At 57.7% G+C, this 26689-nt stretch overlaps 1 protein-coding gene and 1 long non-coding RNA gene across 3 annotated transcripts in view; one reads left to right on the forward strand and one right to left on the reverse strand.

Moving 5' to 3' along the window:
* Positions 1-7545: 7545 nt before the first annotated feature.
* NFAM1 (NFAT activating protein with ITAM motif 1) overlaps positions 7546-26689 on the reverse strand; it is a 37218-nt gene continuing 18074 nt past the window's right edge. Inside the window, exons 2-6 of the mRNA XM_069586156.1 lie at positions 24503-24832; positions 23235-23347; positions 17865-17963; positions 9370-9456; positions 7546-8004 (exon numbers count right to left, since the gene is read on the reverse strand). Coding sequence (XP_069442257.1) covers positions 7945-8004; positions 9370-9456; positions 17865-17963; positions 23235-23347; positions 24503-24832 — 689 coding nt within the window. The 3' untranslated portion in view covers positions 7546-7944. The remainder of the gene's footprint in view (positions 8005-9369; positions 9457-17864; positions 17964-23234; positions 23348-24502; positions 24833-26689) is intronic.
* On the forward strand, positions 18750-25403 carry LOC138437971 (uncharacterized). 2 transcript variants are annotated; one of them, XR_011256218.1, is made up of 6 exons: positions 18750-19215; positions 20179-20386; positions 20540-20850; positions 22302-22418; positions 24457-24566; positions 25070-25403. It is a non-coding gene; the product is annotated as an uncharacterized lncRNA (long non-coding RNA). The 2 variants fall into 2 exon arrangements; XR_011256219.1 differs by lacking the exon at positions 24457-24566 and having other exon boundaries at positions 18772-19215.

A 26689-nucleotide genomic window follows, 5' to 3' on the forward strand; every position in this document is an offset into this window, starting at 1 on the left:
TTGGAAGAGGTGGCATTTGAGCAGGAACTCCAGCTCACGATCAGAGGTGGGGAGTTTGGCACTAGGGGTAGCAGCAGCTGTGATTGAAGCATGGAAAGGACTTGGGGTGACTTTGGGCCAGTGGGAGCTGGTCAGAAAGGAGGCTGATGGACTCTATGAGGACAGAACTGTCTGTCTCTTATTCCAGCCCCAGGACAGGGCCTGGCACATAGTCAGAGCTGGACAAATGTTGGAAGAATGAAGGAGTCGTAAGAGCTGAGGGGTCAAGCTCCCCGCCTGTGGACAGCGGAGGGCACTATGAGGTTTTTCCAGGTTGTAAGGCAGGGCTCCAACTTCATCCTTTCTCATGTGGATGTCCATTTCTCCCAGAACTGTTGATTGAAAAAGCTGTTCTTCCCATTGAATTATCTTAGCCTGTTTATTGAAATGAATTGACCATAAATGTTAAGTACTGCAGGGTTTTGGAGAGGGGAGGCACACGTTCAGATCCGTGCTATAGGAAGATCAATTTGACGGCAGAGACCGGGATGGGCTGGAAAGAGGAGGGATGGAGACTCTACAGGTGGGCTTGAGGGAGGGAGAGAGGGGGAACTGGGGAGAAAAGCAGTTCCCAGATCAGCCGGGGTGGGGTGGGGGCACCTTGGTGGGGAGCCAGGTACAGAGATCTGCCGGAATGTAGCATACACTAGGGAATGGGGATGGGGGTGAGGGGATGACAGAGGAAAAAGACTGGGCTCCTCAGCCTCTTGAGATCCACAAAGTGCTAAAATTAAACCCTCTCCAGATAGAGCCACTGTGAGTGAGTTTTCAGGTAACGAGAGGATTGCAAGTGCAAAACAATGCCAATTACAGCAGCACTACCCCAGATTATAAGGCTTCCAAGAGGCGGCTCATACCTCCAGGCAGGCTGTGCCTGGAAATTTCCAGGGGAGGTTTGGGATCCAAGCATGCAGGCTACCTGAAAACCAGGCCCCACATTGGGTACCGGCTGCTAGACAGGCCCGGCTTCTCCCCATACTGACCTGCCTTCATTGCCCCAAGGAAATAGAGCAGGAAGGGACAGAAGGGCCCCTGTATCCCCGCAGTTCTGAGCAATATTCTTAAGGACATTTGTCCCTTCATGGGCACCCCCCGCCCAGCCCTGGGGTCCAGAGTCCCTCCTTGGCTCTTTTCTGCTTTCCCTGCTGCCCACTCCCCTGCACACAGCTGGAGCCAGCCCAGCATTACCCTTCTGCGCTAAGTGACCTTCAGCCAGGCAGCTGCTCTGAATCCTAGCTTCCGCTTCTGTAAAATGGGGAGACAAGCCCCCTCCCTTTTTGGCATGTTTTCAGGATTAAACGAGATATTGTAGATAAAGAGCCTGAGCAGTAGAAGTCAGGACAACCTCCACGCATGGTGATTTGGCAGTGTCTGTTAAAACAGTTAGTGTCCACGCCCTGGGCCCCAGCAATTTCTTCCCAACATTTCTCGTGGAGAAAGTTTTGCAGATACGTCTGAGGGTGTTTCCTGCAATACCTCCTGTGAGATTGGAAAATCATAAACAACTGGAAAGGGCATTAATCGGGGCCTGATTGAACTAGGGTCCATCAGTCCTGCACACCGCTTCGCTGTAATTAAAGAGGCTGGCAGTTCCTACGTGCTGTCACGTAGGACAGATTCCTGCCACGTGGGGCTGCACAAACAAAGCAGGAGCAAACAACACCTACAGCTGATTCCGTTTCAGCTTCTGGGAATCCCACACAAGCGCTATATAGTTTATGTTCGTATGTACGCACCTGTGCGTGTGGATGCCATAAACACACCCTGGAAGAAGAGAATATGACCAAATGAGCCAGTGGTTACTTTCCCTGGTTACTTCCAGGGAGGGGACTGGGTTGGAGGTTTGGGAGGTGGCAAGAACAACAAAGAATTTCACTTTGCGGGAGTGTTAAGTGTTTCACTGTAGGATATGCCTGTGTCCCCTGCGGAGATACACTCATACAAAATACCCTCCGGCACCAAGTGCGGACAGTTGGGATGGCTAGCCTGACCCACGCTAACCTTGGGCTTCCCAGGTGGCTCAGTGCTCAAAGAATCCGCCTACCAAAGCAGGAGCCACCAGAGGTTCAGGTTCGATTCCTGGGTTGGGAAGACCCCCCTGGAGGAGGAAATGGCAACCCATTCTAGTATTCTTGCCTGGAAAAATCCCTTGGACAGAGGAGGAGCTCGGTGGACTACAGTCCATGGGTTCGCAAAAGAGCCAGACAGGGCTGAGCACATAACCAAAGAGGGCTGACCCATGTGCCATCAAGGCTCAGAGGCCACAATTCTGAATGTAGGTCAAGGGAGGCACCCTGGGAAGGAAGGCGTCTCAGTGCCTCCCGCCAACATCCCCAGCTCTCAGAGTCTGGGTTCTGACTGGGGAAGCCCCTCAGGTGGGCAAATGATATCCCCTGGCAGGTTGGAGAGAGGATGCTGTCAGCCTAGCTGGACCAAGGCCACAGCCCACCCCTCCCTGCTGAGCGGTCTGCCAAGAAAACTAGTGAACGACATAAAAATCCATCCTGGAAATCCCAGAGGCATCCTTGGAACGGAGTGTGGCCTTTAAATTAGAATGTAGGGGGGTGGGGGAAGGCAGATTTGCCTGTAGCTTGATTTCAGGTGAGTGAGGGCTGGTGGCTAAAAGGCAACAGTCGTGCCTGGTTGCAGCCCCCACACCAAGGTCCTGCCCCCCACACCAAGGTCCCGCCCCCCACACCGGGGTCCTGCCCCCCTACACCAGTGTCCTGCCGCTTGCTGTGAAGGAGACCCCAGCCCCACCAAGGCTTCCAGTGTAAACAGCAAGGGTTCCCATGGAAACTCTGCTTTGCAGAATCCTTTGGAAATCATTCCCCAGGAGGGGAAAGCACTTCTCACACCCACTTTGTGTTCCTGGGCTTGGTTTCCAGGAACGCTTGATTTTAACTGCTGCGAGGAACAGGAGCCAAAGGAGGGCTGGTGGCTGAAAGCTGCCCAAAGCGGCCCAAAAGAGCTGAACGGACCGTTTCAAAGCCACTACCCTGGACAGGCCATGGAGGCTGAGGGTGTGGGCTGTACTGAGAGGTTTCAAACGCCCAGAGGTGCCAAAGAGGGTGACGGGGCTGTGACCTAGAGTTGGCAGGAAACCCTGGGTTGGAGCCGGGCGGGTCAGGCAGAGAGAGGGCCAGTAGCTGAGGCCCTGGCACACGTCTGCCCACCGTCTGTGCGGGGGCTCAGGGTACCATCCGGGCAGCAGGAGGCAGTGCCCGCAGCTGCCATCAGGGGCTGCCAGGGCTTCTCCTACCGGCTCTAGGCCCCGGGGTCCGCACTTAGGATGGTTGCCACCCACTCTTCTGCTCTGAGGCTCCCCTTCAGGTGGGCTCACTGTGGCTCCTCGGCACCTCCCCTCGGGCATCTTCCTTGCTGATTAAGAGCCTCTCTCCCTCTTTGGCCCCTCTCAAGCCCTCTCCTGGGCCCGGCACACACACACACGTCTCCGTTTGCCTTGTCCCCCTTCTCAAGGCCCCTCCGGGGCCTGGCTCACACACACACACACACATACACACATACACACACTCCTCTCCGTTTGCCTTGTCCCCACTCCCAGGTCCTCCCTGTGGGGGAACCAAAGAGGGGGTCCCCACCCCCAGGGAGGCCCGCCCCTCATTTAACAGCCCCCGCCCCCCCGCGCCGCCGCACTGCACAGTGGCAGCCGGTTTTTCCTGAAGGCTGAGAGAAGGAAACACACACCCGCTGAGCCTCCGCAGAGCAGGGAGTTCCCCATCTGTCCTCTCCGAGCAGCGCCCGACGTCCTGATTGTCACTGAAGCCGGGGCTCAGGTGGACGTGGCTGCTCAGAGCTGGAGCTGGTGTTCAAGAGAAGTCGGCGGCCACCCAGCCCCAGGCTACCTCCGAAGGCGGCTCCTCCCTCCTCTTCTCCATGCACTCAGCGTCCACTCAAGCCTGCCCTCCAGAAGCTCAGTTCCAGGCCCCTCTGCCCCTCCTCCCCGCCACGGCCCCCTGCCCCCCTCCGCCCTGCAGACACCTGCTGCCCCTTACGCCTGCCCAGCCTGTCTCCGCAGTCCTGGCTCAGTCCTGGGGGCCGGAGGACTGGGGGTTGGTCCTCCTGGCCCCAAGTAGGGGGTCTCAGAGCATTCTCTTCTGAGCGTGCCGCCTCCCCCTCCCTGCCTCTCTCCTTGCTCACTGAAGACCCCAGCGAGCACCCAGCTCGGCCACCACTGACAACATGTATGTCCACAAGAAGGGTGACGGGAGACTGCCCTGGTGGTCCAGTGGCTAAGACTCTGATCTCTCAATGCTAGGGCCCTGGGTTTGATCCCTGGTTGGGGAACTAGATCCCACATGCCACAACTAAGGCCCTGAGCAGCCACATAAATAAATAAATAAAAATTAATATTTAAAAAAAGTGACAGGTCAGTCCCTGAGGGCCTCACGGGCTACCCAGAAGAGCTGGCATTTTGTTCCAGGTGAGGTGGGGACCGTGGAAGGTTTTGAGCCCGAGGAAGTTCAAGGTCCCACATACCTCTCACCAGGATCATTCAGCTGCCTCGTGGACAGGGGACTGCGGGACCTGGGCCAGGGCGGGAGGTCGCCATCCCTCCTGGCTCCCCGCATTATCCCCGGGGCCATGTGGAAAAGGCTGGTTGCCAGCCTGTGGGTCTGGGGGCCAGGGGCTGCGGTGCCCCAGGCCTGGCCAGGCACAAAGCCTCCTGCTCTCACAGGCTTTGGCTTTTCCCGGAGCGGCTCCGCAGCCCCGTGGACAGTGTGTCTGCCTCACCCCAACCCCAGCTCCGGCCTCTACTTTGGGCCATGGGAGTCAGGAGACTGGAGGGTAGCTTTGCTCGAGGCAGTTTTCTTCCTTAAACAGTTCATTAAACTGCCTTCTGGGGGGCAGGGGCCTCTGCGTCCCCCACCCCACTCCAGCCCCATAATCCAGTTCAGAGCTCTCATTGCTGTGCTCGGAGGCTGGGAGCCGAGCTAGGAGGCTGTGGACTGTCCTGTGAGCCCAGCAGGACCCATGAACCCAGCGGGCCCTGTGAGCCCAGGGAGGTTCCATGAGCCCGGAGGGGTCCTGTCAGCCCAGAGGGTCCCATGAGCCCGGCGGGGTGTAGTCCTGTGAGCCCAGCAGGGCCCGTGAACCCAGCAGGCCCTGTGAGCCCAGGGGTGGGTTCCTGTGAGCCCAGGGGGTCCCGTGAGCCTGGAGGATCCCATGAGGTTGGGGGTGGGGTTCTTGTGAGCCCAAGGAGGCCCCATGAGTCCGGGGGGGAGGGTCCCATGAGTCTGGGGGGATCCTGTGAACCCAGGGGGGTTCCTGTGAGTCCAGGGGGGTCCCATGAGCCCGGCGGAGGGGAGTCCTGTGAGCCCAGCAGGGCCTGTGAACCCAGTGGGCCCTTTGAGCCCAGGGGTGGGTTCCTGTGAGCCCAGGGGGTGTTCCATGAGCCTGGGGGGATCCTGTGAACCCAGGGGGGTTTCTGTGAGTCCAGGGGGTCCCATGAGCCCGGCGGAGGGGAGTCCTGTGAGCCCAGCATGTCCCGTGAACCCAGCGGGCCCTTTGAGCCCAGGGGTGGGTTCCTGTGAGCCCAGGGGGTCCCGTGAGCCTGGGGGGATCCCATGAGCCTGGGGGCGGGGTTCCTGTGAGCCCAGGGAGGCCCCATGAGTCTGGGGGGGGGTCCTGTGAAGCCAGGGGGGTCATATGAGCCCAGGAGGGTGTTCCTGTGAGCCTGGGGGTCCTGTGAGCCCAGGAGGGGGGTCCCGTGAGCCTGAGGGGGTCCCGTGAGCCTGGGGGGGCTCCCATGAGCTCGGGGGCGGGGTTCTTGTGAGCCCAGGGAGGCCCCATGAGTCTGGGGAGAGGGTCCCATGAGTCCCGGGGTGGGTTCCTGTGAACCCAGGGAGGTCCCATGAGCCCAGGAGGGGGTTCCCATGAGCCCAGGGAGTTCCTGTGAGTCCACAGGGTTCCTGTGAGCCCAGGGAGGTGCTATGAGCCCAGGGGGAGGGTCCCATGAGCCCAGAGGGGGGTTCCTGTGAACCCAAGGGGTGTCCTGTGAGCTCGGGGAGGCACTATGAGCCTGGGGAGAGGGTCCTGTGAGCCCAGAGGGGGTTCTTGTGAGCCCATGGGGTTCCTGTGAGCCCAGATGGGGGGTCCTGTGAGCACATGGGGTTCCTGTGAGCCCAGGGGGTTCCTGTGAGCCCAGGGGGTTCCTGTGAGCCCAGGGGGTGTCCTGTGAGCCCAGGGGGTTCCTGTGAGCCCAGGGGTTGTCCTGTGAGCCTGGGAGGCCCCATGAGCCCGGGGGGAGGGTCCTGTGAGCCCAGGGGGTGTCCTGTGAGCTTGGGGAGGCACTATGAGCCTGGGGAGAGGGTCCAGTGAGCCCAGAGGGTTCCTGTGAGCCTGGGAGGCCCCATGAGCCCGGGGGGGAGGGTCCCATGAGCCCAGAACGGGGGTCCTGTGAGCCCGGGGTGGGGGCCCCTGCTGCCCTAGCAGAGGGGCTGGGGCTTCTTCTGGACGTCAGTCTGTGGCCCCGGCCCCACTCCCCCAGCGCTAACTATCCCTGCAGGGCCTGGGCCGGGGTGAGTACTGGCCTGCTGAGCAGTCGGTGTTGCCCACAACCACCCTCGCAGGCAGGCTGGGGTTTGGGCACCTCTGGGGCAGCCCTGGGTGTGAGGAGGGAGGACGAGCAAGCAGAGGAGGTCAGGAAAGGATTGGGGGGAGCAGGGAGGAGGGCGTCGAGCCTGGCAGCCTGGTGCTCCCCAGCCTCAGCCCTGGTCCGCCCGCGAGACAGGGTGCCGCGGGCGGTGCTAAAGGTGAAATGAGGGATCACAGGAACACACGCTAGGGCAGCAGAAAGGGCTCAGGATCAGACACTGAGGAGCCCCAGGCCTGAGCTTCTGCCGCACAAAGGGACCCCTCTGTGCTCCCCAGGGACAGCTCCAGGAACCAAGCCATGCAACTAGGCAGCGATGGACAGGGGTGGCCTTGGGCAGCTGGGCAAGCAGGGAAGGGACTGGTCTGCCCCAGTCCGCAGGGGGCAGGGCTGGAGCCTAAGGCAGCTGAAGAGGAGGAGGAGGGTGGGGTGGGGACAGGCCAGGTGGAGGGGGGCTCCGGGGAACAGGGCTGCAGGGTGGATGGAGGCACCACTGAGGCCCTGGGGGTGGGGAGCTTTGAGGAGGGGGGCGTTGGGAGGCAGCAGTTGGCACGCTGAGTGTCGGGGGCAGGCTGAAGGGTAAATAACCTTGGGGTCCCCGTGGGGGGAGGCAGAGAGCGTCAGTCTGTCTGGCCCCTGTCTTGCCAGCACCCTCCTCCCTGCCCCCTGATGCCCAGATCTCCTTCCTCACTTGCATGTGCCCTGACCCTCCCAGCCCCAGGCCCCCAGACCGATGATCACATCCTGGGCCTCCAGCTCGGTCTCCCAGCCCAGCCTCCGCATGGTTCATTCTTGCTCACACCCCGTACCTCCCACGCTGGCCCCCGGTTCCACTTTGCACAGCTGCTCTGTCTTTGGCCCAACAGGGCAGCGGGTAAGGGGTGGGGGCCTTTTGTATAGTTGCTCTTTTATTCATCTACTCTGTGTGTGCACACAGTACTGGGTCCCCGCTGGAACCTCCTGGTGGCTCAGGCTGGTATAAGAGAGCCCGAACGTCCCTAGAGGGTGAGGAGGGCCCCAGGGATGGGAGGTGTCCAAGAGAGCCCTTGGAGATGGAGGGAGTGCCCACCTGCAGAGGGAGCAGCTTGGGCAAAAGCCTGGAGACGCGGCACACTTGAGGGGCATGACTGGGCTGTGGAACAGGCGTGGGGGCCAGCCTCGTAAATGTGGGGGCGAGGTGATGGGGTACCCTGCAGCCGCACTTCCAATACAGATCAAGTTCCCTGGAGGGAGAGGCTTCCCCAGGGCCTCTGATCCAGAGCAAGACCTGTGGGCAGGCAGAGCTCGTCCTAGAGATTTTCATAGACCAGGTTAAATTCACCATCACCCTCAAATTTATGCTGTTTCTCCTGGAAAGGAAAAAAGAAAGAAATGAACAGTAGGGAGGGGAAAGATAAATTTGCACTAATTTAGTTTTGGGCAAAGGCAGACAAATAGATGGCTTTCTAAGTAGCTTTGACCGGGAGCCCTATTCTTGTCCCCAGGCCCACCTCACCAGCCTCATTTCCTGTCCTCCCACCCCACACCTGCTCTCTGCCCTCCAGCCCCACAGGCCTCTTCTTTCCTGCCTTAGGCCTCTCCAGATGGTCATCTCTCCTCTTGGGGTGCTCCCAGGACCCTATCTGTTCCCCGATGACCTCCTCCTCACTCTACAGAGCTCAGCTCAGCACGCCAAGAGCCCTCTCCTCAACTCTGGGCTAGTCCCTCCCCAGAGCCCACTGTTCACAGATGTTTCTGTGTGTCTGTAAGAATCCGTGACCCTGTTCCTGCAGACCTGAGGCTGCTGGGGAACTGGAACAGCGTCTAGTTGTCCTGGTCAGGACCTCAGGGCCTGCCATACAGTGGTCACTCCCTGGGATGGCCCAGACAACCTTGGGGGTCCCAGGGTGGGGAAGCCTTGCCTCCAGTCACAGCCTAGTTCAGAGATGACCGTAGAAAGAGCTTTGAGAATAGGAGATTCAACAGAGTCAGCCTCTGCTAGGGGGCCCAAGAACCTGCCCCCTCACTTCCTGATGGTTCTTCCAAGGTGCCCAGCCACGGTCCTTGAGACCCTTGTACTTGATGGTGTCCAGAGCTCTGGTATAGATGCTACTTAACTTGGAACTCATTTGAATTCATGGGCAGTTGGTTTTGCAGGAAAGTGTCATGCACCCACTTGACAGATGAGCAGACTGAGGTTTAAGAGAGACTCATGATCGAGGGATGTGCCTTAGCCCCCTTCATGATAATAATAAAGCCCTGTCCAGGCTTGCCCCGGCTGCCGCCAGCACAGTCTCCAGCCACCTTCAGCCTGGGGACAGTGAGAAGCCTCACGCCCCTGCCTGACTGACGGGCGTAGACTCTCTACCGTGCCCAGTGGCGGTTACGCTTGCTCCCTTGCATGGCGCCTACTGGGTCGCAGTACCATCTGTGATCCTCATGGCAAGTCTAGGAGGTGAATGCTCTCAGGGTCCTCAGTTTACAGATGTGGGCACAGAGGTTAGCCCCTTGGCCAGGGCGGCAGAGCTGGAAAGGGGTGGTGCCGGGGTAGGGGGTAAACCCACCAGGCCTCCTAAGTACCAGGTCAGCCGCCTCGGGGGAGGGCTCTGCTTCAGCAGCGGGTGGCTCACGCCCCACCCCCGGCACATGGCTGGCGCTTCCCAGAGGAGGGGAAGTGGAAGGAGGACACGTGGAAGGAGAGGAGGAGCCAGGCTCGCTGCCCCGACCCTGCGTACCTGGGAGAGCAGGCCCTGGGAGGTGGGCGGGCTGCTGGCTTCACCCTGGATGCAGTCGTAGACCTCGGACTCGCGGCGCTGTAGGTCCTGCAGGAGACCCGTGAGGTCAGGGGACGCCCCCGGGGCCCAGTCTCACTCCTCTTGGTCACGCAGCCGCACCTTTGCACCCACCGTTCCCTCTTGGAGCCATCTCACCCCTCCCCCGTTTGCACAGTGCCACGCCTCTGGGTGCTCCCTGCCACACCCTCCCACCACCTCAAGCCTCTCGTGGAGCCTGTGCTCAGCCCGGTGGGCTCTCCAGGCCTCCAGCTTGCTGGCAAGAGGAAGGGCCCAGGCCCACACACACTGTCCCTGCCTGTCCTTAGGGCCTCGGGCACCTGGCAGCCAGCAGTCCCCCGACGTGACTCCCACGGCCAAGGCTGCAACAGGAGCTCTGCGAACACCCCCCCTCACTCCCTGGACCAAAGCCCCTGGGAGGGTCCCACTCACCCCTCCACCCCTCTAGGTCTCCCTTGACCTCTCCCGCCAGCCTGTGCTCACAGAGGACCTCGGCTCACACCGGAATCACACTCCTCTCCCGCAGAGGGGCTTGATCTGTCTCTAGGTCACCGTGGCCATGGTTGGGACCCTTGGAGAACAGCCCTGAATGAGCTGTGGTGAGGGGGCTCCTCACTCACCTGGGTGTGTGTCTTAGGGCCCCATTGACTCTTGGTCCATCTATGAACAGCCTGACCAGAGGCCTCAGAATGGTATTAATAAAAAGAAACGATTTCTTGTTTGAAATCAGGCAAAATTAGGTTCAACTCTCAGCTCTGACATCTACCAGCCAGAGGCAACCGGGAGCCTTCCTGTGCCTCAGTTTCCTCATCTGTAAAATGGGGATAACTGTTCATCTTGCAGGCTCAGTGGATGATTATATGAGATATTGTGCACAAAGGGCCCAGCACAGGGTCTAGTGAATCACATGTGCTTAATAACGATTGAATGATCATCAAGGGGGGCTTGGTGCCTCCCTGCCCTCTCTGCAGTCACAGCCTAGACCCTTGCTCAGACCCTGATGGGCACCAGGGTGGATGCTACTCCTTGGGGGTTGTTGGAGCAGAGCCACCAACAGCCTAAGCAAGAGGCAGGAACCTTTCCTTCCCACGTGTACATGTCATATGGATGCCGGCTCGTTGCCAAGGAGGTGGTTTCCCTGGCAACAGGCAAGCAGGGGTTGCTGAGGAAGGCTGGAGAGACAGGTGGTACTCTGAGGCAAGAGAAGGGAGGGGAGGTAAAGAGGGGTGGGAGGAGGCTCCAAAGCAGCAGGGCATGAAAACCTGTGTAATAAACCATTTGGCACTTGGGAGACCCTCACTTCAAGGGCATCACATACAGGGATGGCAAGGCTGCCCAGAGACCTCCAAGTCAGAAAGAGGGAGGGTCTTGGAGGAGGGGCTTCTGACCTGCCTGTGGGAGCAGGGAGGCCCCAGGGAGGAGCCCCAGTTTCAGTGAAAGGCATCTTCTGAGACCTGCTCTGGCCTGTTGGGCTCTCATGCCTGCCCAAAGCACCAGCCACCGCTGGCAAGCCTGACACATGGGGTGTGGGTCTCCCCAGTGGCCCTGGGCCCCCAGCCTCCATCCATCCAGTCCTGGATCTCTGAAGATCTGACAGCTGCCCTCCCACCAAGCTGGATGTTCCTGGTCACAGAGAGAAGCAAGAAAAAGGACCTCTCTGCCGATATGCTGGCAGAAGACCAGATCTCGGGCCCCTCAGAGGGTCCCCTCAGGTCCAGTGCCCATGGGCCGCCCACCACATATCAGCCCAGAGACGCCTGGAGCTGTCTGAGGTCTCACAGCTCCTCCTGCCCTCTGTGATGTGTGCTCCCACCGGCCTGGGCACGCGGCTAAGTGATTTCCAAGCCAGAGAAGAGCATCCTGACCCGGGGCCCTGCAGGCCTCTGACCCACCCTGGCGGTGGTCAGGCTGTGGGCGGGAGCGGCTGCGGGGCTGGGGAAAGGGCGGCTGCAGGAGCTGCTGCCAATTAGCAGCTGCTGAGAGAAGCCTTCGACAAGCCCTGACCTGCTGGGCGGCATCTGCATGCCGGCTGTGACCTGCATCAGCAGGCTGTGAAATGCAGGCCACCTTGTCAACAGGACTCCTTCTTGGCCTTCCAGGGAGGGGTGATGGGGGCCGCCTCCGTCCGCGGGGAGAGGGCCAGGCCTCTGAACCGGCTGCCGGGCCGGGCTAGGCTGACGCTGTGCTGCCACGGCTGGCCTGGACAGCGCTGGGTGGGCCACACTGCTGTGTTGTGCTCTGGGCTGAGGCTGGGCCGGGCTGAGCCACCTGTCTGGGATCCAGGCTCCCTGAGTCCTTTGTCTCCTGCCGCCCTCTATGGACAGTGGTGCTGAGCTGAGTGGTCATCAGCCCTGGCAGAGGGGTGAAGTCAGCGCCGAGGCCTTTGTCCGGGTGGGCTGAGGTCTGCAGTCAGCGGCCCTGGGCCGAGACCTAATCTGAGGGTCCTGGACATTGATTCCCCTAGTAATACCCACACCTGTCATCAAGGAAACACAAGAGCTATGTCTCATGGACACCTGAGAGTTGCCTGATGCCCTCTGGGGGTTTCCCTTGTGGCTCAGCTAGTAAAGAATCCGCCTGCAATGCAGGAGACCTGGGTTCGATTCCTGGGTTGGGAAAAACCCTTGGAGAAGGGAAAGGCTACCCACTCCTGTATTCTGGCCTGGAGAATTCCATGGACTGTAAAGTCCATGGGGTTGCAAAGAGTCGGACACGACTGAGCGACTTTCACTCACTTCACTCTTGGGGCAGATCTGGGAGCCCTGTTTAGCAAGAAGGGATACTCAGGAGAGACGGAGCACTTCTGCTCTAGGTTAGGATCCTGGCATGTCTGAAGCGAACGGCCCATGGTGCTAACCAGAGTCCGGGAAGGCAGGGCTGGGCTAGGCCTCCAGTGAAGGCCTCACGTGCCAGCTGAGGAGCTGGCAGTGGGGCGTCACTGGAGGTTTCTGGGTGGGAAGCGACGGCATCAGGGGTGTGCTGGAAAGGCCCCTCTTCCTGCCAGGAGGAGCAGGAGGGCTGGAGGCTGAGCGCGAGAATGAGGGCGCTGGGCCAGACGGAAGCTGGAGCAGAGCTGAGGGGAGGCATCCAGATGCTCCTGGGACATGTGAAACTACAACGCTGATGCCCCACATTCACCATGGAGTGCCCACTCTGCCCAGCACGGAGCCCCCAGGGAACCCCAGGCACCCGGGAGCTAAGAGCGGGCCTCTACTCAGCTGACTGCTGAGTGCCTGCTATGTGCTGGGCCCTGGGGTCCCAGACAGACCACAGTCAGAAAGCAAACAGTGGCCGTAAGGGCCACAGAGAGACCTGGAGAAGGAAGGGAAGGAGGCTGGGTCACGGCGGGGACAGGTGGGGGGGTTGGGGTGGGGGTGAGGAGGTCAGAAAGGCCTCCCTGCAAAGGTGCCCCCTGAGCAGGGAGATGGAGCGAGGGAGGGGCCCCACAACAGCTCCAGACAGAACCCCTGAGCCGGGGGGGGGGGCGGTGGGGGGGCACACACAGCCAACACCAAGGCCCCACCACAGGGTGGAGCAGGGCAAGCCTGGTATGTCTGCAGAAAAGCATGGAGACCAGTGTGCCGGAGCAAGTGAGTGCCCCGGCGGGAGGGCCTGTGGGCAGAGCTCTCAGAGAAGAGTTAGCGCTCCAGTGCCCACTCTGAGTGAGACAGGAATCCACCTCACTAGACGGTCGTGAGTGTGATCTGCAGACCTCCAGCTCCAGAGATCAAAAGCACTGACCCAGGGCCCGGCTGCTGGGCTCTGAGACCCAGTGTTCGTGTGCACAGAGGCCACAGCCCCGTGGGCTGCCCCAGCCAGTGGCTGAGCCCGGCAGGGATGCCATCCCTGCCTCTCCCGCCCTGGGAGACCCCCGGGCCCCTCTGACCGGGCTCCCAGGGGCCTTGCTGAAGCGTCCGTAGGCTGCGCGCAGGTCAGCACGTCCTCTCTGCTTTCCTTCGCCCTTTCCTTTACCCAGAACCAGACCTACATCAGCTTTCCCAGTCATTTCCATTTGCTCTCACAAGTGGTCCCCGAATACCACTATCACACATTTACTCCTGCCCTGGTGTCTGCTTCTCAGAGGCCCGAGGCTCACCAAGGGCTCAGAGCAGAGAGGGATGGGACCTATGTTTGGAGGGGGTGACTCCGCTGCTGCTGATCGGAGCACAGACAGTGGGGCTAGGGTAATCACGGGCCAGCTGATCAGAAACCAATTGCAGGGGTTCCAGGGGTTCCAATTCCCTGGTGGTCCAGTGGTTAAGACTCCATGTTCCCAACACAGGGGCCCAGGTTCAGTCCCTGGTCGGGGCACTACATGCCACAGCTAAGACCCGACAAAGCCAAATACAAGAAAGAGAGAGAGAGAGAAAGGAAGGGAGAAAGAAGGAGAACCCAAATGGAGGGCTCCAGGCAAGAAATGGTGGTGGTTCCCACCAGCGTCAGCCCTGGAGGGGTGGGAAGATTCAGATTCCGGATGTGTCTGGAGTTAAGTTGTGCTGATGGACCTGACGGGAGCAGTGGTGCAAGGAGAGAAGGAAAGGACAGCTTCCGAATGTTTAGCCTGAGCAACAGGAAGGGTGGCGCGGTCATCCTCTGCATCAGGAGGACTGCGGGAAGAGGCAGTTCCACGGGTGAAGAACCGGAGACTGGTCTGAGAGAGAAGCTGATGAGGGGTCCAAATAGAGCTGGTTCCAGTGTTCAGAGGAGGTGTCTGGGCTGAACATAGAAATGAGGGAGCTGTCAGAGTGTAGACAGTCTCAAAAGGTTGAGGCTGCATGAAATCACCCGGGGAGGGGAGAGAAGCTCAAAGAGAAAGGGCTCCAGGCCTGGATTCCAACGTTTAGAGGTCAGGATTCCTGGTTTCTAAGAAGGAACCAGTGAAGGAGGCTGAGGACGTATGGCCGTGAGTCAGAGAGGCATCATGGGAGGGTGGAATGTTCCAGAAGCAAGTAGAGAAAGTGTGTCCAGGAGGAGGGAGCGCTTGCTGGCCTCAGACACCGCAGCTCACCAAGGAAGAGGAGGACCCAGCGGGCCACTGGGTTTAATATCATGGAGGCCAACAGCGACCTTGAGAAGGAAGGCTTTGGTGGGCAGAGAGAACAGGTGGGCAGAAAGCCTGACTAAATGGATCAGAAAGGAGAGAGAGAGAGAAACTGAAGACAGAATTTTGACAGACCTGTTAACAGGAGTCATGGAAAAAGAGCAGGGTCACTGGAGGGGCTGTGGGCTCAAAATGAGAAACTGCAGGTAGAGGAAATCGGAACGCGTTTGCAGACTGTAAACGGAAACTACATCAGCCCTGTGCCACAGCTTATGGAACCAAGGCTTGGAAAGCTTGAGTCGCAGAACTCATGAGCCAAAAAACTAAGCTTTGCAGCCCAGTCTCTCTGGCTAAATCTAAATCCATGCTCCTTAATTGGTCAATTTTCACAGACAAACACACACACACACGAATTGGAGCAGGATAGCCTTTTTTTTTTTTTTTTTTTTGGTCACAATATATCATGAGCATTTTTTCACATGAATAAAAAGTAAAAATTGACATAATTAGAAGGAGAAATATACAATCTACAATCATATGGGCAGATTTTAACTTGATTCACTTAACATCTAATAGACAAAAAGCCCATAAAGAAATGGCACACTTTACCAACACAATCAATAAGCTTGACCTCTCTATCACACAGAACACTCACTCACTCAGCCATGCACAATGCAAGTTCTTTTCAAATGCATTTGAAATGTAAGCTGACCTAAAGCAGATCTCTAAAGACCTCAAAGGATTGAAATCATACAGAAGATATTCTCTGATCACAACAGAATTGGTAAGGAATAAAAAACAATGAAACTAGAAAATAATTAAATATTTGAAAATCAAGCAAAACATTTCTAAATAACTCATGGGGGAGGAAGGAAATCTCAGTGGGAAATTTAAACTGAACAATAATGAAAACGTGGCATATCAAAATTTGTGGGATGCAGCTAAAGCCACTTTAAAGGAAAGTTCATAGCTTTAAGTGCATGAATTAGGAAAGAAGGAAGATTGAAAATCAATGATCAAAGTATCCAAACAAAATGGATTAGAGGGACTTTCCTGGTGATCCAGTGGCTAAGATTCCACGCTCCCAATCCTGGGGGTTGAGTTCAATCCCTGGTCAGGGAATAGATCCTACCTGCTGCAACTAAGGGTTCTAGCGCCACAACTAAGGATCCTGCATGTCACAGCTAAGACCCAGTGCAGCCAGATAAATAAATACAACAGAGAGAAAGAAAGTAGAGAGGGGACGTACACACAGGTCTCTCCCTGTCCACCACTCCTATTCACCATCACTGTCTGAGGCAGTGCAGTAAGACAAGAAAAAAAGAAATACAAGGTCTGAAGGTTAAAAAGAAAGAAATGAAACTTCCATCATTCATAGATGGCATGGCTGGGTCCACAAAAAATACAAAGGAATGGACAGAGAAAGGATTAGAATTAGTGAGTTCAGCAAGGTTACTCTTTATATAGTCAACATACAAAAATAAATCATATAAAAAATAACCAATCATATCTCAACTTACCAGCAATAGACAGTTAGAAAATAAAATGGGAACAACATGCCCAGAGCCCCATTATGAGTGTTAATGAGATGACAGGTGTACCACAGCTCCAGGCATGCAGGGAGTACTCACCAAACGACCCCTGACATCATCGTCATGCTTGTCCATTCTTACCTGCCCAGGTCCAACCCTAGCCACTAGGGACAGGTCTCAAGGGCTAGCAGAGTCTGTGGACCCTCTCCCCAGCTCCTTTCCAGCCTTAAAGCCTCTTGAACCACCCAGCAACCTGGCAGGGCCATCAGACCTCTTCCCCACACTCCAGCAAAGTCAGCCTGAGTCTCAAAGAAGTCTAAACACAGGCAAGAAAGATGCTCCATGCAAAAGTGATTCTCTTCCATTAAAAATAACCTTGGAGAAGGATATTTATTCATGTGAAAAGATGTTCATGAGATATTGTAACATGAACAAAAGTAGCGGTACTACTCCAATTTTCTTTAAAAAAATGTGTGTGTGTGAGTGAGTGTATGGGTCTCTCGGTATGTGTTTACAGAAAAGACTGCAAGGTATAGAAGTCAATGTTAGTAGTATTTATCCTGGAAGAAGATAGGTTTAGGATGATGGTATTTTCTTCTATTTGATATATATAGAAAGATTGTGTGTGTGTGTGTGTGTGTGTGTGTGTATGGAGAGAAAGAAATGTTTTTATTTAACAGCTGATTTCAGAATTCCTCCTAGGGAAAATACCATGATAAGTTGCCGGGAGAAAAGAGACTATGGGGAAGTCTGGGGCCCCGTGGGAAGCAGTGGCTGCTGGAAATCCCCTGGAGCGGGAGTGGGGGCAAGGCCCTGGGAAAGCCGGCAGTGTTGTGTCCCCTTTGGGGCCACCGGTGCTGCCCTGAAGGAACCCTGTCTTCGCCTCGTCCCCATCTACCTCATCCTTGATAATCATGGTCATATTCTGAACACCCTCTGTGTGGGGATTTTTGGACATTGAGGAAAGATCCGTGTTTCATGTACGGGTCAGGGTGGTGGGTACAGGAACAGCTGGAGCTCGTACAGGCAGAGTCCCAGAACATCCCCTGGGGGCCCCTGCAGGACCCCTGGCATGGCTGTGCACCTCCCAGGTGTGGAGCCAAGACCCGCACCTGGCGGGACCTGAAGGTCCCGTAGAGTTGAGACCGCAGCTGACATTGGGTAGCCTTTATTCTTCGCTTTCTCGACAATGAGCGTATGTTCCTCATTCAGCTAAAATAGACGCAACTGAAAAGGAATGCCTGTCGGCATCCCAGCCCCCGGGCAGAGTGGCCACGTGTAGACCAGGTGGGCAGGCCCTGCTGGGCAACAAACAGCACCTCTGCTTGGCTGTAAGGACATAAAACAATGCGCGTGCATGTGTGCCTGTGTATGTGTGTGTGCGTGGTGTGTGTGTGTGGTGGGGAAGGGGATGGTGAAGAATTGAAACTCCTTGCTCTGTTTAGGGTGTGGGACACGGCCCGACCTTTTCCTCTTTTTGTGATTCTTCTTGTTGCTCCAATGTTGTTTGTGCAATAAAAACAGGAAGGAGTTGGTGAGCTGGTCACTGTCACTTGGTCAGACGGAGGAAATTTCTTCACTCCTCACCACTGTGCCCTGGCCGCCCCCTTGTTCCAGAAGTGGAGGGGTGTGCCAAGGAGGGCACCCCAGAGGCGCCTCCCATCTACGTGTCTGCCAGGGGCCAGGGCCACAAACCTGTAACCCCGGTTCACCTTCACAGAAATCCCACAGGGTGGGAATATTGGTCCCCAGTTCACAGATGAGGAAGCGGAGGCTCGGACTTCACAGAGAAGTCACGTAGCTGGAACTCTCACTGAGCCAGGGAACCAGTCCCCGAGTCAGGCCTCAGGGGGTGGAGGACTCACCGTGTAGACGGAGTCTGACGGAGGCTGCCCTGGGCTGCTGGTGGCACTGGGGCCTGGGCACTTCTTGGCAACGTGCTTCCACAGAGCCCACATCTGTCTCTGGGGGAAAGGAATCAGGGTCGTCAAGCTGGGCGGGGACCAGCAGCTCCCCTTCTCCCCAGACCCCACCAGACCCCACAGAGGAAAGGATGGCAGATACCCATGAGGCCACTTGGAAATTGATCACTCAGCGCCTTCCACCCACCTTCTCCCGAGAAGCGTGGCAAATACCCTTAATGCGTGCATGCATGCTAAGTCACTTCGGTCGTGTCTGACTCTTTGCGACCCTGTGGACTGCAGCCTCCCCAGGCTCCTCTGTCCATGGGATTTTCCAGGAAAGAATACTGGAGTGGGTTGCCATGCTCTCCTCCAGGGGATCTTCCAGACCCAGGGATCGAACCTCCATCTCTTATGTCTCCTGCATTGGCAGGCGTTCTTTCTTTTTTTTTTTTAACCACTTGTGCCAACTGGGACACCCAAGACCTACATCAAATCACTCACCTGCCCAAGGATACTGGAAACGATAAAGATTCCGTCGAGGCACCCTGCCCACCACACAGGGCCTGGTTCTGGGGAGGTGGGTGCTGCAGGGCACAGGGCCAGCAGGGAGACAGGGTCCCCGGCTACAGGGCCGACTACTGAAGAGGGCTGCTGAGTGAGCACCAGCCAGACCAGGTGTGCAGTCCTCTCTGTCCCTTATAGGCTCTGCCTTCGCCCCCAGTCTGGACATCACTTTCTCCAGCAATCACCCTCCTTTGATAGAATGTTGCACACATTCAGGGAACCGACGAGGAAGTAAGTGCTTGCCACGTGGGTGTTGCTTAGGTGGCCCTTGTGCAATATCACACACTCGCCAGGCACCTCTAGTGAACCAGGCAGCGTGGACACGGGGGCCCCATCCCTGCCCTCCGGAGCTTAGGACCCAGTGGAGAGGTGGCTGATGAACCAGCAGTTTTCCCAAGCGTGGTTCCTGCGCTGACCGACAGAGACAGAGCCTCTGGCTCAGGAGAGGAAACAAGTGCCTCGCCCGGCAGAAAGGGCTGTTAGAGACCTGAAGGCTGGGGCTTCCCTGGTGGTCCAGGAGTTGAGAATCCACCTGCCAATGTAGGGGACGCCGGAAGAACCCACGTGCTGCACACGCCGTTGAACCTAGAGCCTGCTCTTGGCAGCTAGAGAAAGCCCAAGCACGGCAACGAAATCCCAGCGCAGCCAAAGATTTTTTTTTTAAGTCCTCTTAGTTTGGAAGAGAGGAAGGAGAGGAAGAGGCAGCAGCAGGTGCCAGGGCCTGAAGGTTTCGAAAAATGAAAAGATGGTCAGTGTGATCAGAGACGCAAACCTGCCTGGGATGGATCAGGGCGGCTGTGCTGGGCTGCGAGCAGAGGGTGGATGGTGGAAGAGGTCTGAAGGCTGCAAGCAGGACACACTAGGATCAGAAGGTGGTTTCAGAAAGCTTGTGCTGGGTGCTGCAAGAAACTCTAGTGGTCGAGGATGCGGCGGCGGTGGGGTGGGTGGGGGCCTTCCGGGAGGCGGGGGCTCTGGGAGCCGGAGGCCATGCAGAGGCAGGAGGAGGCTGTCCACATGCCCCCCTCTCATCGCAGGCACCGTGCTGCCAACAGTGGAGCAACAACAGCCTCATCTCGGGGCAGGAGCTAATTAAAAACCCTGGCCGCCTGCCAGTCCCCAGCCCATTTACTTGGGATTAGCTCTCGAGAGCTACTTAACTCTCAGGCAGAAGCCAGCGCCATCCCCAGTCACAGCATAATGGCTCAGGACTAGGACGGAGCCTCACTGGGTGCCAGGTGGGGCTCTAAATGCGTGACCTGCCTGCCCTCCTGCGCCCCTCGACAAATCTGCAAGACCAGTCTTCACACGGCATCCCTGTTCCACACAGGAGGCTGTGAAAGCTCAGAGAGGGCTGGCAACTTGCCCGAGGCCACAGAGCCAGAAGCGGCAGGGGCAGGATTTGAACCCAGGTCTGTGTGATTGACCAAGATGCTGCCCTGACAATACCTGGGGTTTTGGCTCTTCTGGGATGTGTAAGTCTCCCAGACAGACAGGGGCAGACATTCAGGCAGCACTTTACAGTTTACAAAGAATTCTAGGACTTATTCTTGCTAAGTTTCTAAGTAAGTCACATCCAACTCCTTGCAGTCTCCTCGACTGCAGCATGCCAGGCTTCCCTGTCCTTCTCTGTCTCCCGGAGTTTGCTCAGATTCATGCCCATTGGGTCAGTGATGGTGTCTAACCATCTCTCATTGTTACTTGATTCTCATAGTTGCCTGAGGAAGTGGGCATGGAGTTCCTGCTTTCCAGAGGGGGAAACTGAAGTTTGTCCAGCTTGTCGGTGACTGCTTGGATCAAACCCAGGTGCCCTGTTTTCAAATCAAGTGCCCCTTCTCTGTACCACCTGCTTCACTGCCAAAGCTGGTAGGTGTGGGCTCATGGGCAGGGGCTCTGCCGGACTTCTTGGTGACAAGACCCAGGTAGGCCTGGCCTCGTGGTGCTCCACTGAGGCTGGGGGTGGGGAGGGCGGCGAGGCCACTAGGAAGGTAAGAGACATCGTGGGGTCACGAGAAGGAGTCCAAGTCTGCCAGGGCCGGGGCCGGACTTCTCAGAGCTTGCTTGTCTGTCCAAAGACAGGAGTGGAGCGTGAGAAAGAATCCAGGTCCTGGAGACAGTGCCTTGTGTTATGGTGGAAGTGACGCTCCCTGGAGCCAGCCTTGCCCCGTTCGGGTGCCCCGTCCCAGACCATCAGCATGTACCCTTCTGACTGTGATTTTCAAACGAATAAACCGTTCAGCTGCTCCGGAAATCTGTAGAGCCTCCGTTTCCCGCTCTGTAAGGTGGAAGCAACACTGTCACCTTGCCCACCTCTCAGCCTGGCCACCGCGGGCTCATCTCTCAGGTCTCAGCGCTCACTCACTCCATCATCCCTTTCACGAACTCTGTGAGTCAGGCTCCCCCAGACACCAAGTCTGGGGCTTCTTTCTGGGGCTTCCACTCTGGTGGGGGGAGAGGCGGTGACACAGAAACAAGGCTGTGTGGGGCAGAGTGAGAAGAAGCAAGCGGAAAACAGGGAGACCCGTATTCTGGGCGAGGGGTGATGGAGGCCTGGGCTGGGGGTTGCGGGACGGGTCCAGGGATCAGCCGTGGGGGCGGCAGGGAGACAGGCACAGCACCAGGGCTTCCGGTCTGAACATCTGGGGCGTGGTGCTACTTGTTGGGATGATGTTAGCTGCTGGGGACTAAGGAGCGCTGTCCCGGACAAGGTGGGTGCGGATGCCCGTGGGCACTTGCACGGAGAAGATGTGATCTGGAGCGCGGGGAGCGCTCAGGGCAGCCACACTAGGTGGGGTTGTAATCCCTAGAGCGTAGCAGTCATGGAAGAGTATAGACAGATGAGGGGAGCTCTGAGGAAGGGGCCTGGGACGTGCCGACATACAGAGGCCACAGAAATGTGGGTGACCTAGCACACGGCTCCCCTGGGGAGTCCAGAACCAAGGATGGAGTGCGCCATGGAGGAGGGAGACCTGCTGTGTCTGAAGCCCTGCAAAGATAAGGACGGACCAACATCGGAGGCTGCCTGCTCCGGGAAGCCCACCTCACCCTCACGCTGAGTGGGAGCCCTTGAACCCGCTTTCAGGACAGGACTCATCTTCCTCTTCTGAGTCGGTAGCTCCCAGCTTTGATGCGTTTATCAGATGTGCTCCTGGGGTCCTCTGTCCCTTTTCCTCCTTGGCCTCCGAGGCGGGCCGGGTAGCCTGTATCTGGCCGGGGACCCTGCTGCGTGCTTTGTTCCTGTACTCAGCTCAGGGTTCAAACCGTGCGGGCCATCCAGTTCTGGGGCAGCGTCTACAGGGTCCACATCCGGATTTAGACGCAGCTCCAGGGAACTCTGGGGAATTCTTCGGCGGCACAAACCCCGCGGCAGCTCCCGGCCCTCCGAGTCCTCTCCCCTTCAAGGCTGGGCTCTCACCCCAGCGCCCCAAGTGCACGGACGACAGCAGGAGGTGCCCTGCACTGTGCTCGCACGGGGCCAGGCACCCACTGGCATCTGACCAATGAGGTCTCGCCCACCTTTTCAGATGGAGAAGGCGATCTGTCCTTAACCCCATTTCTGGAGGAGAAAACTGAGGCTCAGAGAGGGTGGAAACTTGACAAGAGGGCAGGGGGTGCCTCTGTCTTGCTTTCCACTAGGTCTGGTACTTAGGCCAGAGCCTGGCACACACTAGACACTCAGCAGCTGTTCCTGGGAAGGAGGGGAGGGAAGGCGGAAGGGTGCGGGGAAGGAGGTAGTGACCTCCTTCGTGACTTCCTACTCTGCCCCATGGCCTCCCTGGCTTCACTGGACACTGAGATCCAATCATTAAAATCCTTTTTTTTTTTTTTTTTCTGCAGAGCAAGGGCTGAAGTAGGTCAAGTTCTTGCCCGGACACAGCTCGGGCCTCATCCCGCCCGTGGAAGACACCTGTATGCTCACACAACTGTGCCCGGGCTGGGGGTCCGCAGGCGGAGGTGAGTCCCTTGGCACTCTTGCCTCAGATTACTGTGTCCTGCAGCCAGGCGGCCCCCCGGGGGCTGCTCCTGAGGACAGACTCAGAGCCTTCCCACCTGTTCCTGTCCTTGGAAGAGCCGCAGGGGGGAAGAAACCTCACTGTTCAGAGCTGTAGAGCGGGAAGAAGTGACGGAGGTCAACTGACCAGAGCACGCAGGGGAGGGTGCCCAGCACCCAGCGGCCCTGAGGAAACCTTCCTTCCTTCCTTCGGGGTTGCCGGGGATCCAGAGAATATGGGTTTCCCCAGTGGTGCTAGTGGAAAAGGAAGCTGCCTGCCAACACAGGAGACATAAGAGATGCAGGTTTGATCCCTGGGTCGAATCTGGTCGGAAAGATCCCCTGGAGGAAGGCATGGCAACCCACTCCAGTGTTCTTGCCTGGAGAATCCCCATGGACAGAGGAGCCTGGTGGGCCACAGTCCATAGGGTCGCACAGAGTTGAACATGAGATGGAAACGCCTTAGCACGCACACACAGAAAATATGAGATAAGGTTTTGGAAACTTAGAGAACTAGAAATGGTACAAATGCAGGCCTGCACCTTCCATCAGACACTCGAAGGAACCTGAGCCCCGGAAAAGACTCAAGAGTCCTGACCTCCCACAACAAGATCAAAAAGGATCTGGTGGCCGTGGGGGTGGAGGTGAGGCGAGGCAGGGGTCCTGGGGGCAAATGGCCCCAAGAAACACCTATTCCAAGCACCCTGCTTGGGAGGGGCTGTCCCTAAGCCACGGTGAGTGGGGTGGGGGCGGGGTTACCCTGGGTCCTCATCCCCTACCTTCTTCCAGAGAAGCAGGGCCGTGGCCAGGATGCTCAGGACGGCCAGGATGCCGACGAAGCAGAAGAGCAGGAGCTTCTGGGGGCTCTGGGGGGGCTCCTGGTACCCTGTGTCTGGGTGAGGGCAGGGAAGCAGAGGTCAGCTGTCTGGAGAGGCACACCCCACCCCCAGCCCTCCTTACAACTCTCCCCGACTAGGACCCCCGGACCCCACCTCTGCTGAGGTCCTCCACCACCCCACACTCTCCTTGGCCGAGCCCCTTAATGCGTTCGCTGCCTTGATTTTTGGCAAGGGCAAGGACCACATCCTTTGCTCCTTAGGTGCCCCTGCCTCAAGGCCTGGCTCCACCAAAAGGCGCTTCCGGGGCCTGGGCGAGCCACGTCACCTCCTGGGGTCTCCTCCTTTCCACCTGTGATGTCGTGCTCACACGGGCAGGAGCAGTGAGGTGAAGCAGGGGTTGGGCAGAGTCTGTACCAGGCCTGGCAGGTGCTGCCCTGCGCCAGGGGTGGGCGAGGGCACAGTCCAGCCATTTCCCTTGAGCCACCCATCCCTTCATCCACCTCTTCTCCCTCTATCCCTCCATCCATATGGTGGACCAAAAAACGGCGGAGTGCCAACCAACATGGCAGGCACATGTGTGTCCTCCTGCCACCAGGCCCCAGCCCTTGCATTCAGGATCCCTCTCATCCCAAGGAAAGCCTCTGACAGGCAGGGTGTCGCCATGAAGAGCAAGTCCAAGGCCACATCCTGGCAAACCGCAGGATGGGGGTGCCAAGCCCAGGTCCATGGCCTTCTGAAACTCTGGCACGACCAGTGGGAATGGCAGAGTTGGGTCAGAGGGTCATGACTTCGGTGATGGGCTGTTCTTATTAACTTCTGGGAGTCATTACTCACTCCTCTGAGAATGTGATGAAAACTAGGAATCTGACCCCAGAAAGATGTCCACGAGCTGCGTGCATGCTCACAGGTCTCCACAAACACACACGGGCCCCGGGCTCCATTCTGCACTCACATGACCCATGGTGCGAAAGGGACCCCGAGGACAAGGGCCTGCCAGAGGTGGCCAGAGCCGATCCATACCCCAGACTCTGCCCTTTCCACACGAAGGTCGGCATCTCGGCACACCTGTGTGGCCAGGGGCTTCCGGAGGTGGCTCAGCTCTGTTGTGCCAAAGCTGAGCAGGGAGGCAAACACTCCCCACTTTTGCTCCTGTGCCCCCAAGGCCTGCCGGACTCTGTGCCCAGAGAAGAGCTGCAGAGGAAGCTCACCTCTGACCAGGATGAACGTGCCCTTGCCTGTCATCCTGGTGTCCGGCCAGTGCACGGAGCAGTAGTAGGTACCGGTGGCAGACGCGTTACGCGGCTTGAGGGTGATGGGACAGACAGTGGTGTGGGTCTGGTTCTCACTGCCTGTACCAGGTTGGCAGCTGATCTTCTCCACGAAGCTGGTCTGGCCCTGGAGGTCCACGTAGAAGTAGCTGACTGTGAAGTCCTTGAACTTGGGGGTGTAGGGGTAGGTGATGCTGCAGCTGAAGGAGACGGCCCTGTTGGCCAGAGAGACCAGGATGGGGAGGCCGGTGTGGGTCACAGACCGCTCTTCTGCCGGGGAAGGAAAGGGACAGAGTGATGCTTCAGTGCCCCCATGTCCCCACGAGGACCGGGGCTCACGCTCGCCACGTACTCCATGGATGCATGGATGCAGGTGGCATGCCGAGTGCTTTTCACACATGACTCTACACTTCCCAACACGCCCAAAGCCGAGTGCGTGAGGGCTTCGTTTAGCAGGAAGAGTCTGGGCTCAGGGGGTCCAGCTGCTAACTCTCAGTTTCTCAGCAGGCGTGGAGGGCAGCTGCAACTCCTCCCCAGGGGCTGGAAGACGCCAGACTCCACACTCCCAACTACCCTCCTTCCCAAAGGTCAAGAAGCCACGTTGGATAAAAAGCACAGGCCTGAGATGACCCAAAGCTGGAGAAGGAGGAGAAGCAAAGAGGAAGGAGGCAAGAAACCAAGTGAAGAAATGCTTCCTGGCAGGAAGAAGCCCTTCCGGGCATAGGCACCCTCTCCCCAGCCTGGAGGAGGCATCAGTGAGGAGAGACAAACCTTTCCCTGAATCTGAGCTTAGAGAAGAGCTTGTAGAGTGTTTATAAAATATAGCAAGTGAAAGCAAAAATCGCTCAGTCGTGTCCAGCTCTTTGCGACCCCGTGGACTATACAGTCCATGAAATTCTCTAGGCCAGAATACTGGAGTGGGTAGCAAACCGCACCCCTAAAAGCAGTTCTCGGGCAATGCAGAGGAGTTCCATGGGCTGCCGCATGGCCATGACCATGACTGAGGCAGTTCTGGGGGAGCTGTCTTCTCCCGGCCCCCACCTAGCACCCCTTTCATCAGAAAAGTAAAGCGAAAGTGAAGCCACTCAGTCGTGTCCAACTCTTTGCGACACCAGGGACTGTAGCCTACCAGGCTCCTCTGTCCGTGGGATTTTCCAGGCAAGAGGACTGGAGTGGGTTGCCATTTCCTTCTCCAGGGCCTGTCATCAGAGGCACCTAGGAACACAGTCTGAAAGCTCCCCCGAGGCAGGAGTCTGCCTGGCTGGGGTTCCCACCCTCCTGCAGGCTCTGAGGTGCCCGTCAGATTCTGGGCTGGGTCAGTGGCCACCTCCCCACCCCCGGACTTCAGCTGCCCAAGCCCCCCAGCTTCAGTGTGCCCTGTCCCCCGCCCGCCCTGCACCTTCCTTCTCCCGCAGCCGACCAGCAGACAGTTCTAAATTGAGGTCGGCAGCGAGCCACCGAGAACATGCTGGCCGGGTTGTTAATCGGGAGAAGATCATTCACTGGAGCCACTTGGAGCGAGCAGCAGGATTTATTTGGTTGCGGAAGTGAGGCGTGGGCCCCCCGCCCGCCTGGTTTCTTCTGGGGGCTCCAGCTCAGCCCTGGGCCGGGTCCCCAGGGGAGTGAGGTCAGGTTCCCTGGGGGACCCCAGGACAGGGACGATGGCCCTCCACACCGGATAATTCCTCCAAGCTCGGGCCACACTGATATTTGGAGCTCCAGGGAAGAAGCTAGACACCCTCTCCTCTGAAGGACTCAGGCTAGTCCCAGGGGATCGACTGGCACATCTGGATGTCACAGTGGGTCGGCTTTGTCACACGTGATGCTCATGCATGGAGACCCCGCTGAGCTGGCCCCAGGGATTCTCCCTCCGGAGAGGGGGAGGGGAGAGGACGTGGGGAGAGGACGTCACACTGCACTTTATATCTCTGGGCTGCTGGTGGTGACTGTTTAACTATAACAATATTTTAATTTTGTCATAAAACAAGGAGCCTGAGTCAGGGCTGAGTTTTAAGGCACAGCAGGGACAGGTGTGGGTGCAGAGGCTGAAGGAAGGGGTGGTCAGTGATCCCCCAGGGTCCCAGCTGGGCCAGGAAGGACAGGAGGTGAGATGAACAGTGCTCACCG

Source organism: Ovis canadensis, chromosome 3 (assembly GCF_042477335.2).
Source record: "Ovis canadensis isolate MfBH-ARS-UI-01 breed Bighorn chromosome 3, ARS-UI_OviCan_v2, whole genome shotgun sequence".
Taxonomy (NCBI): domain Eukaryota; kingdom Metazoa; phylum Chordata; class Mammalia; order Artiodactyla; family Bovidae; genus Ovis; species Ovis canadensis.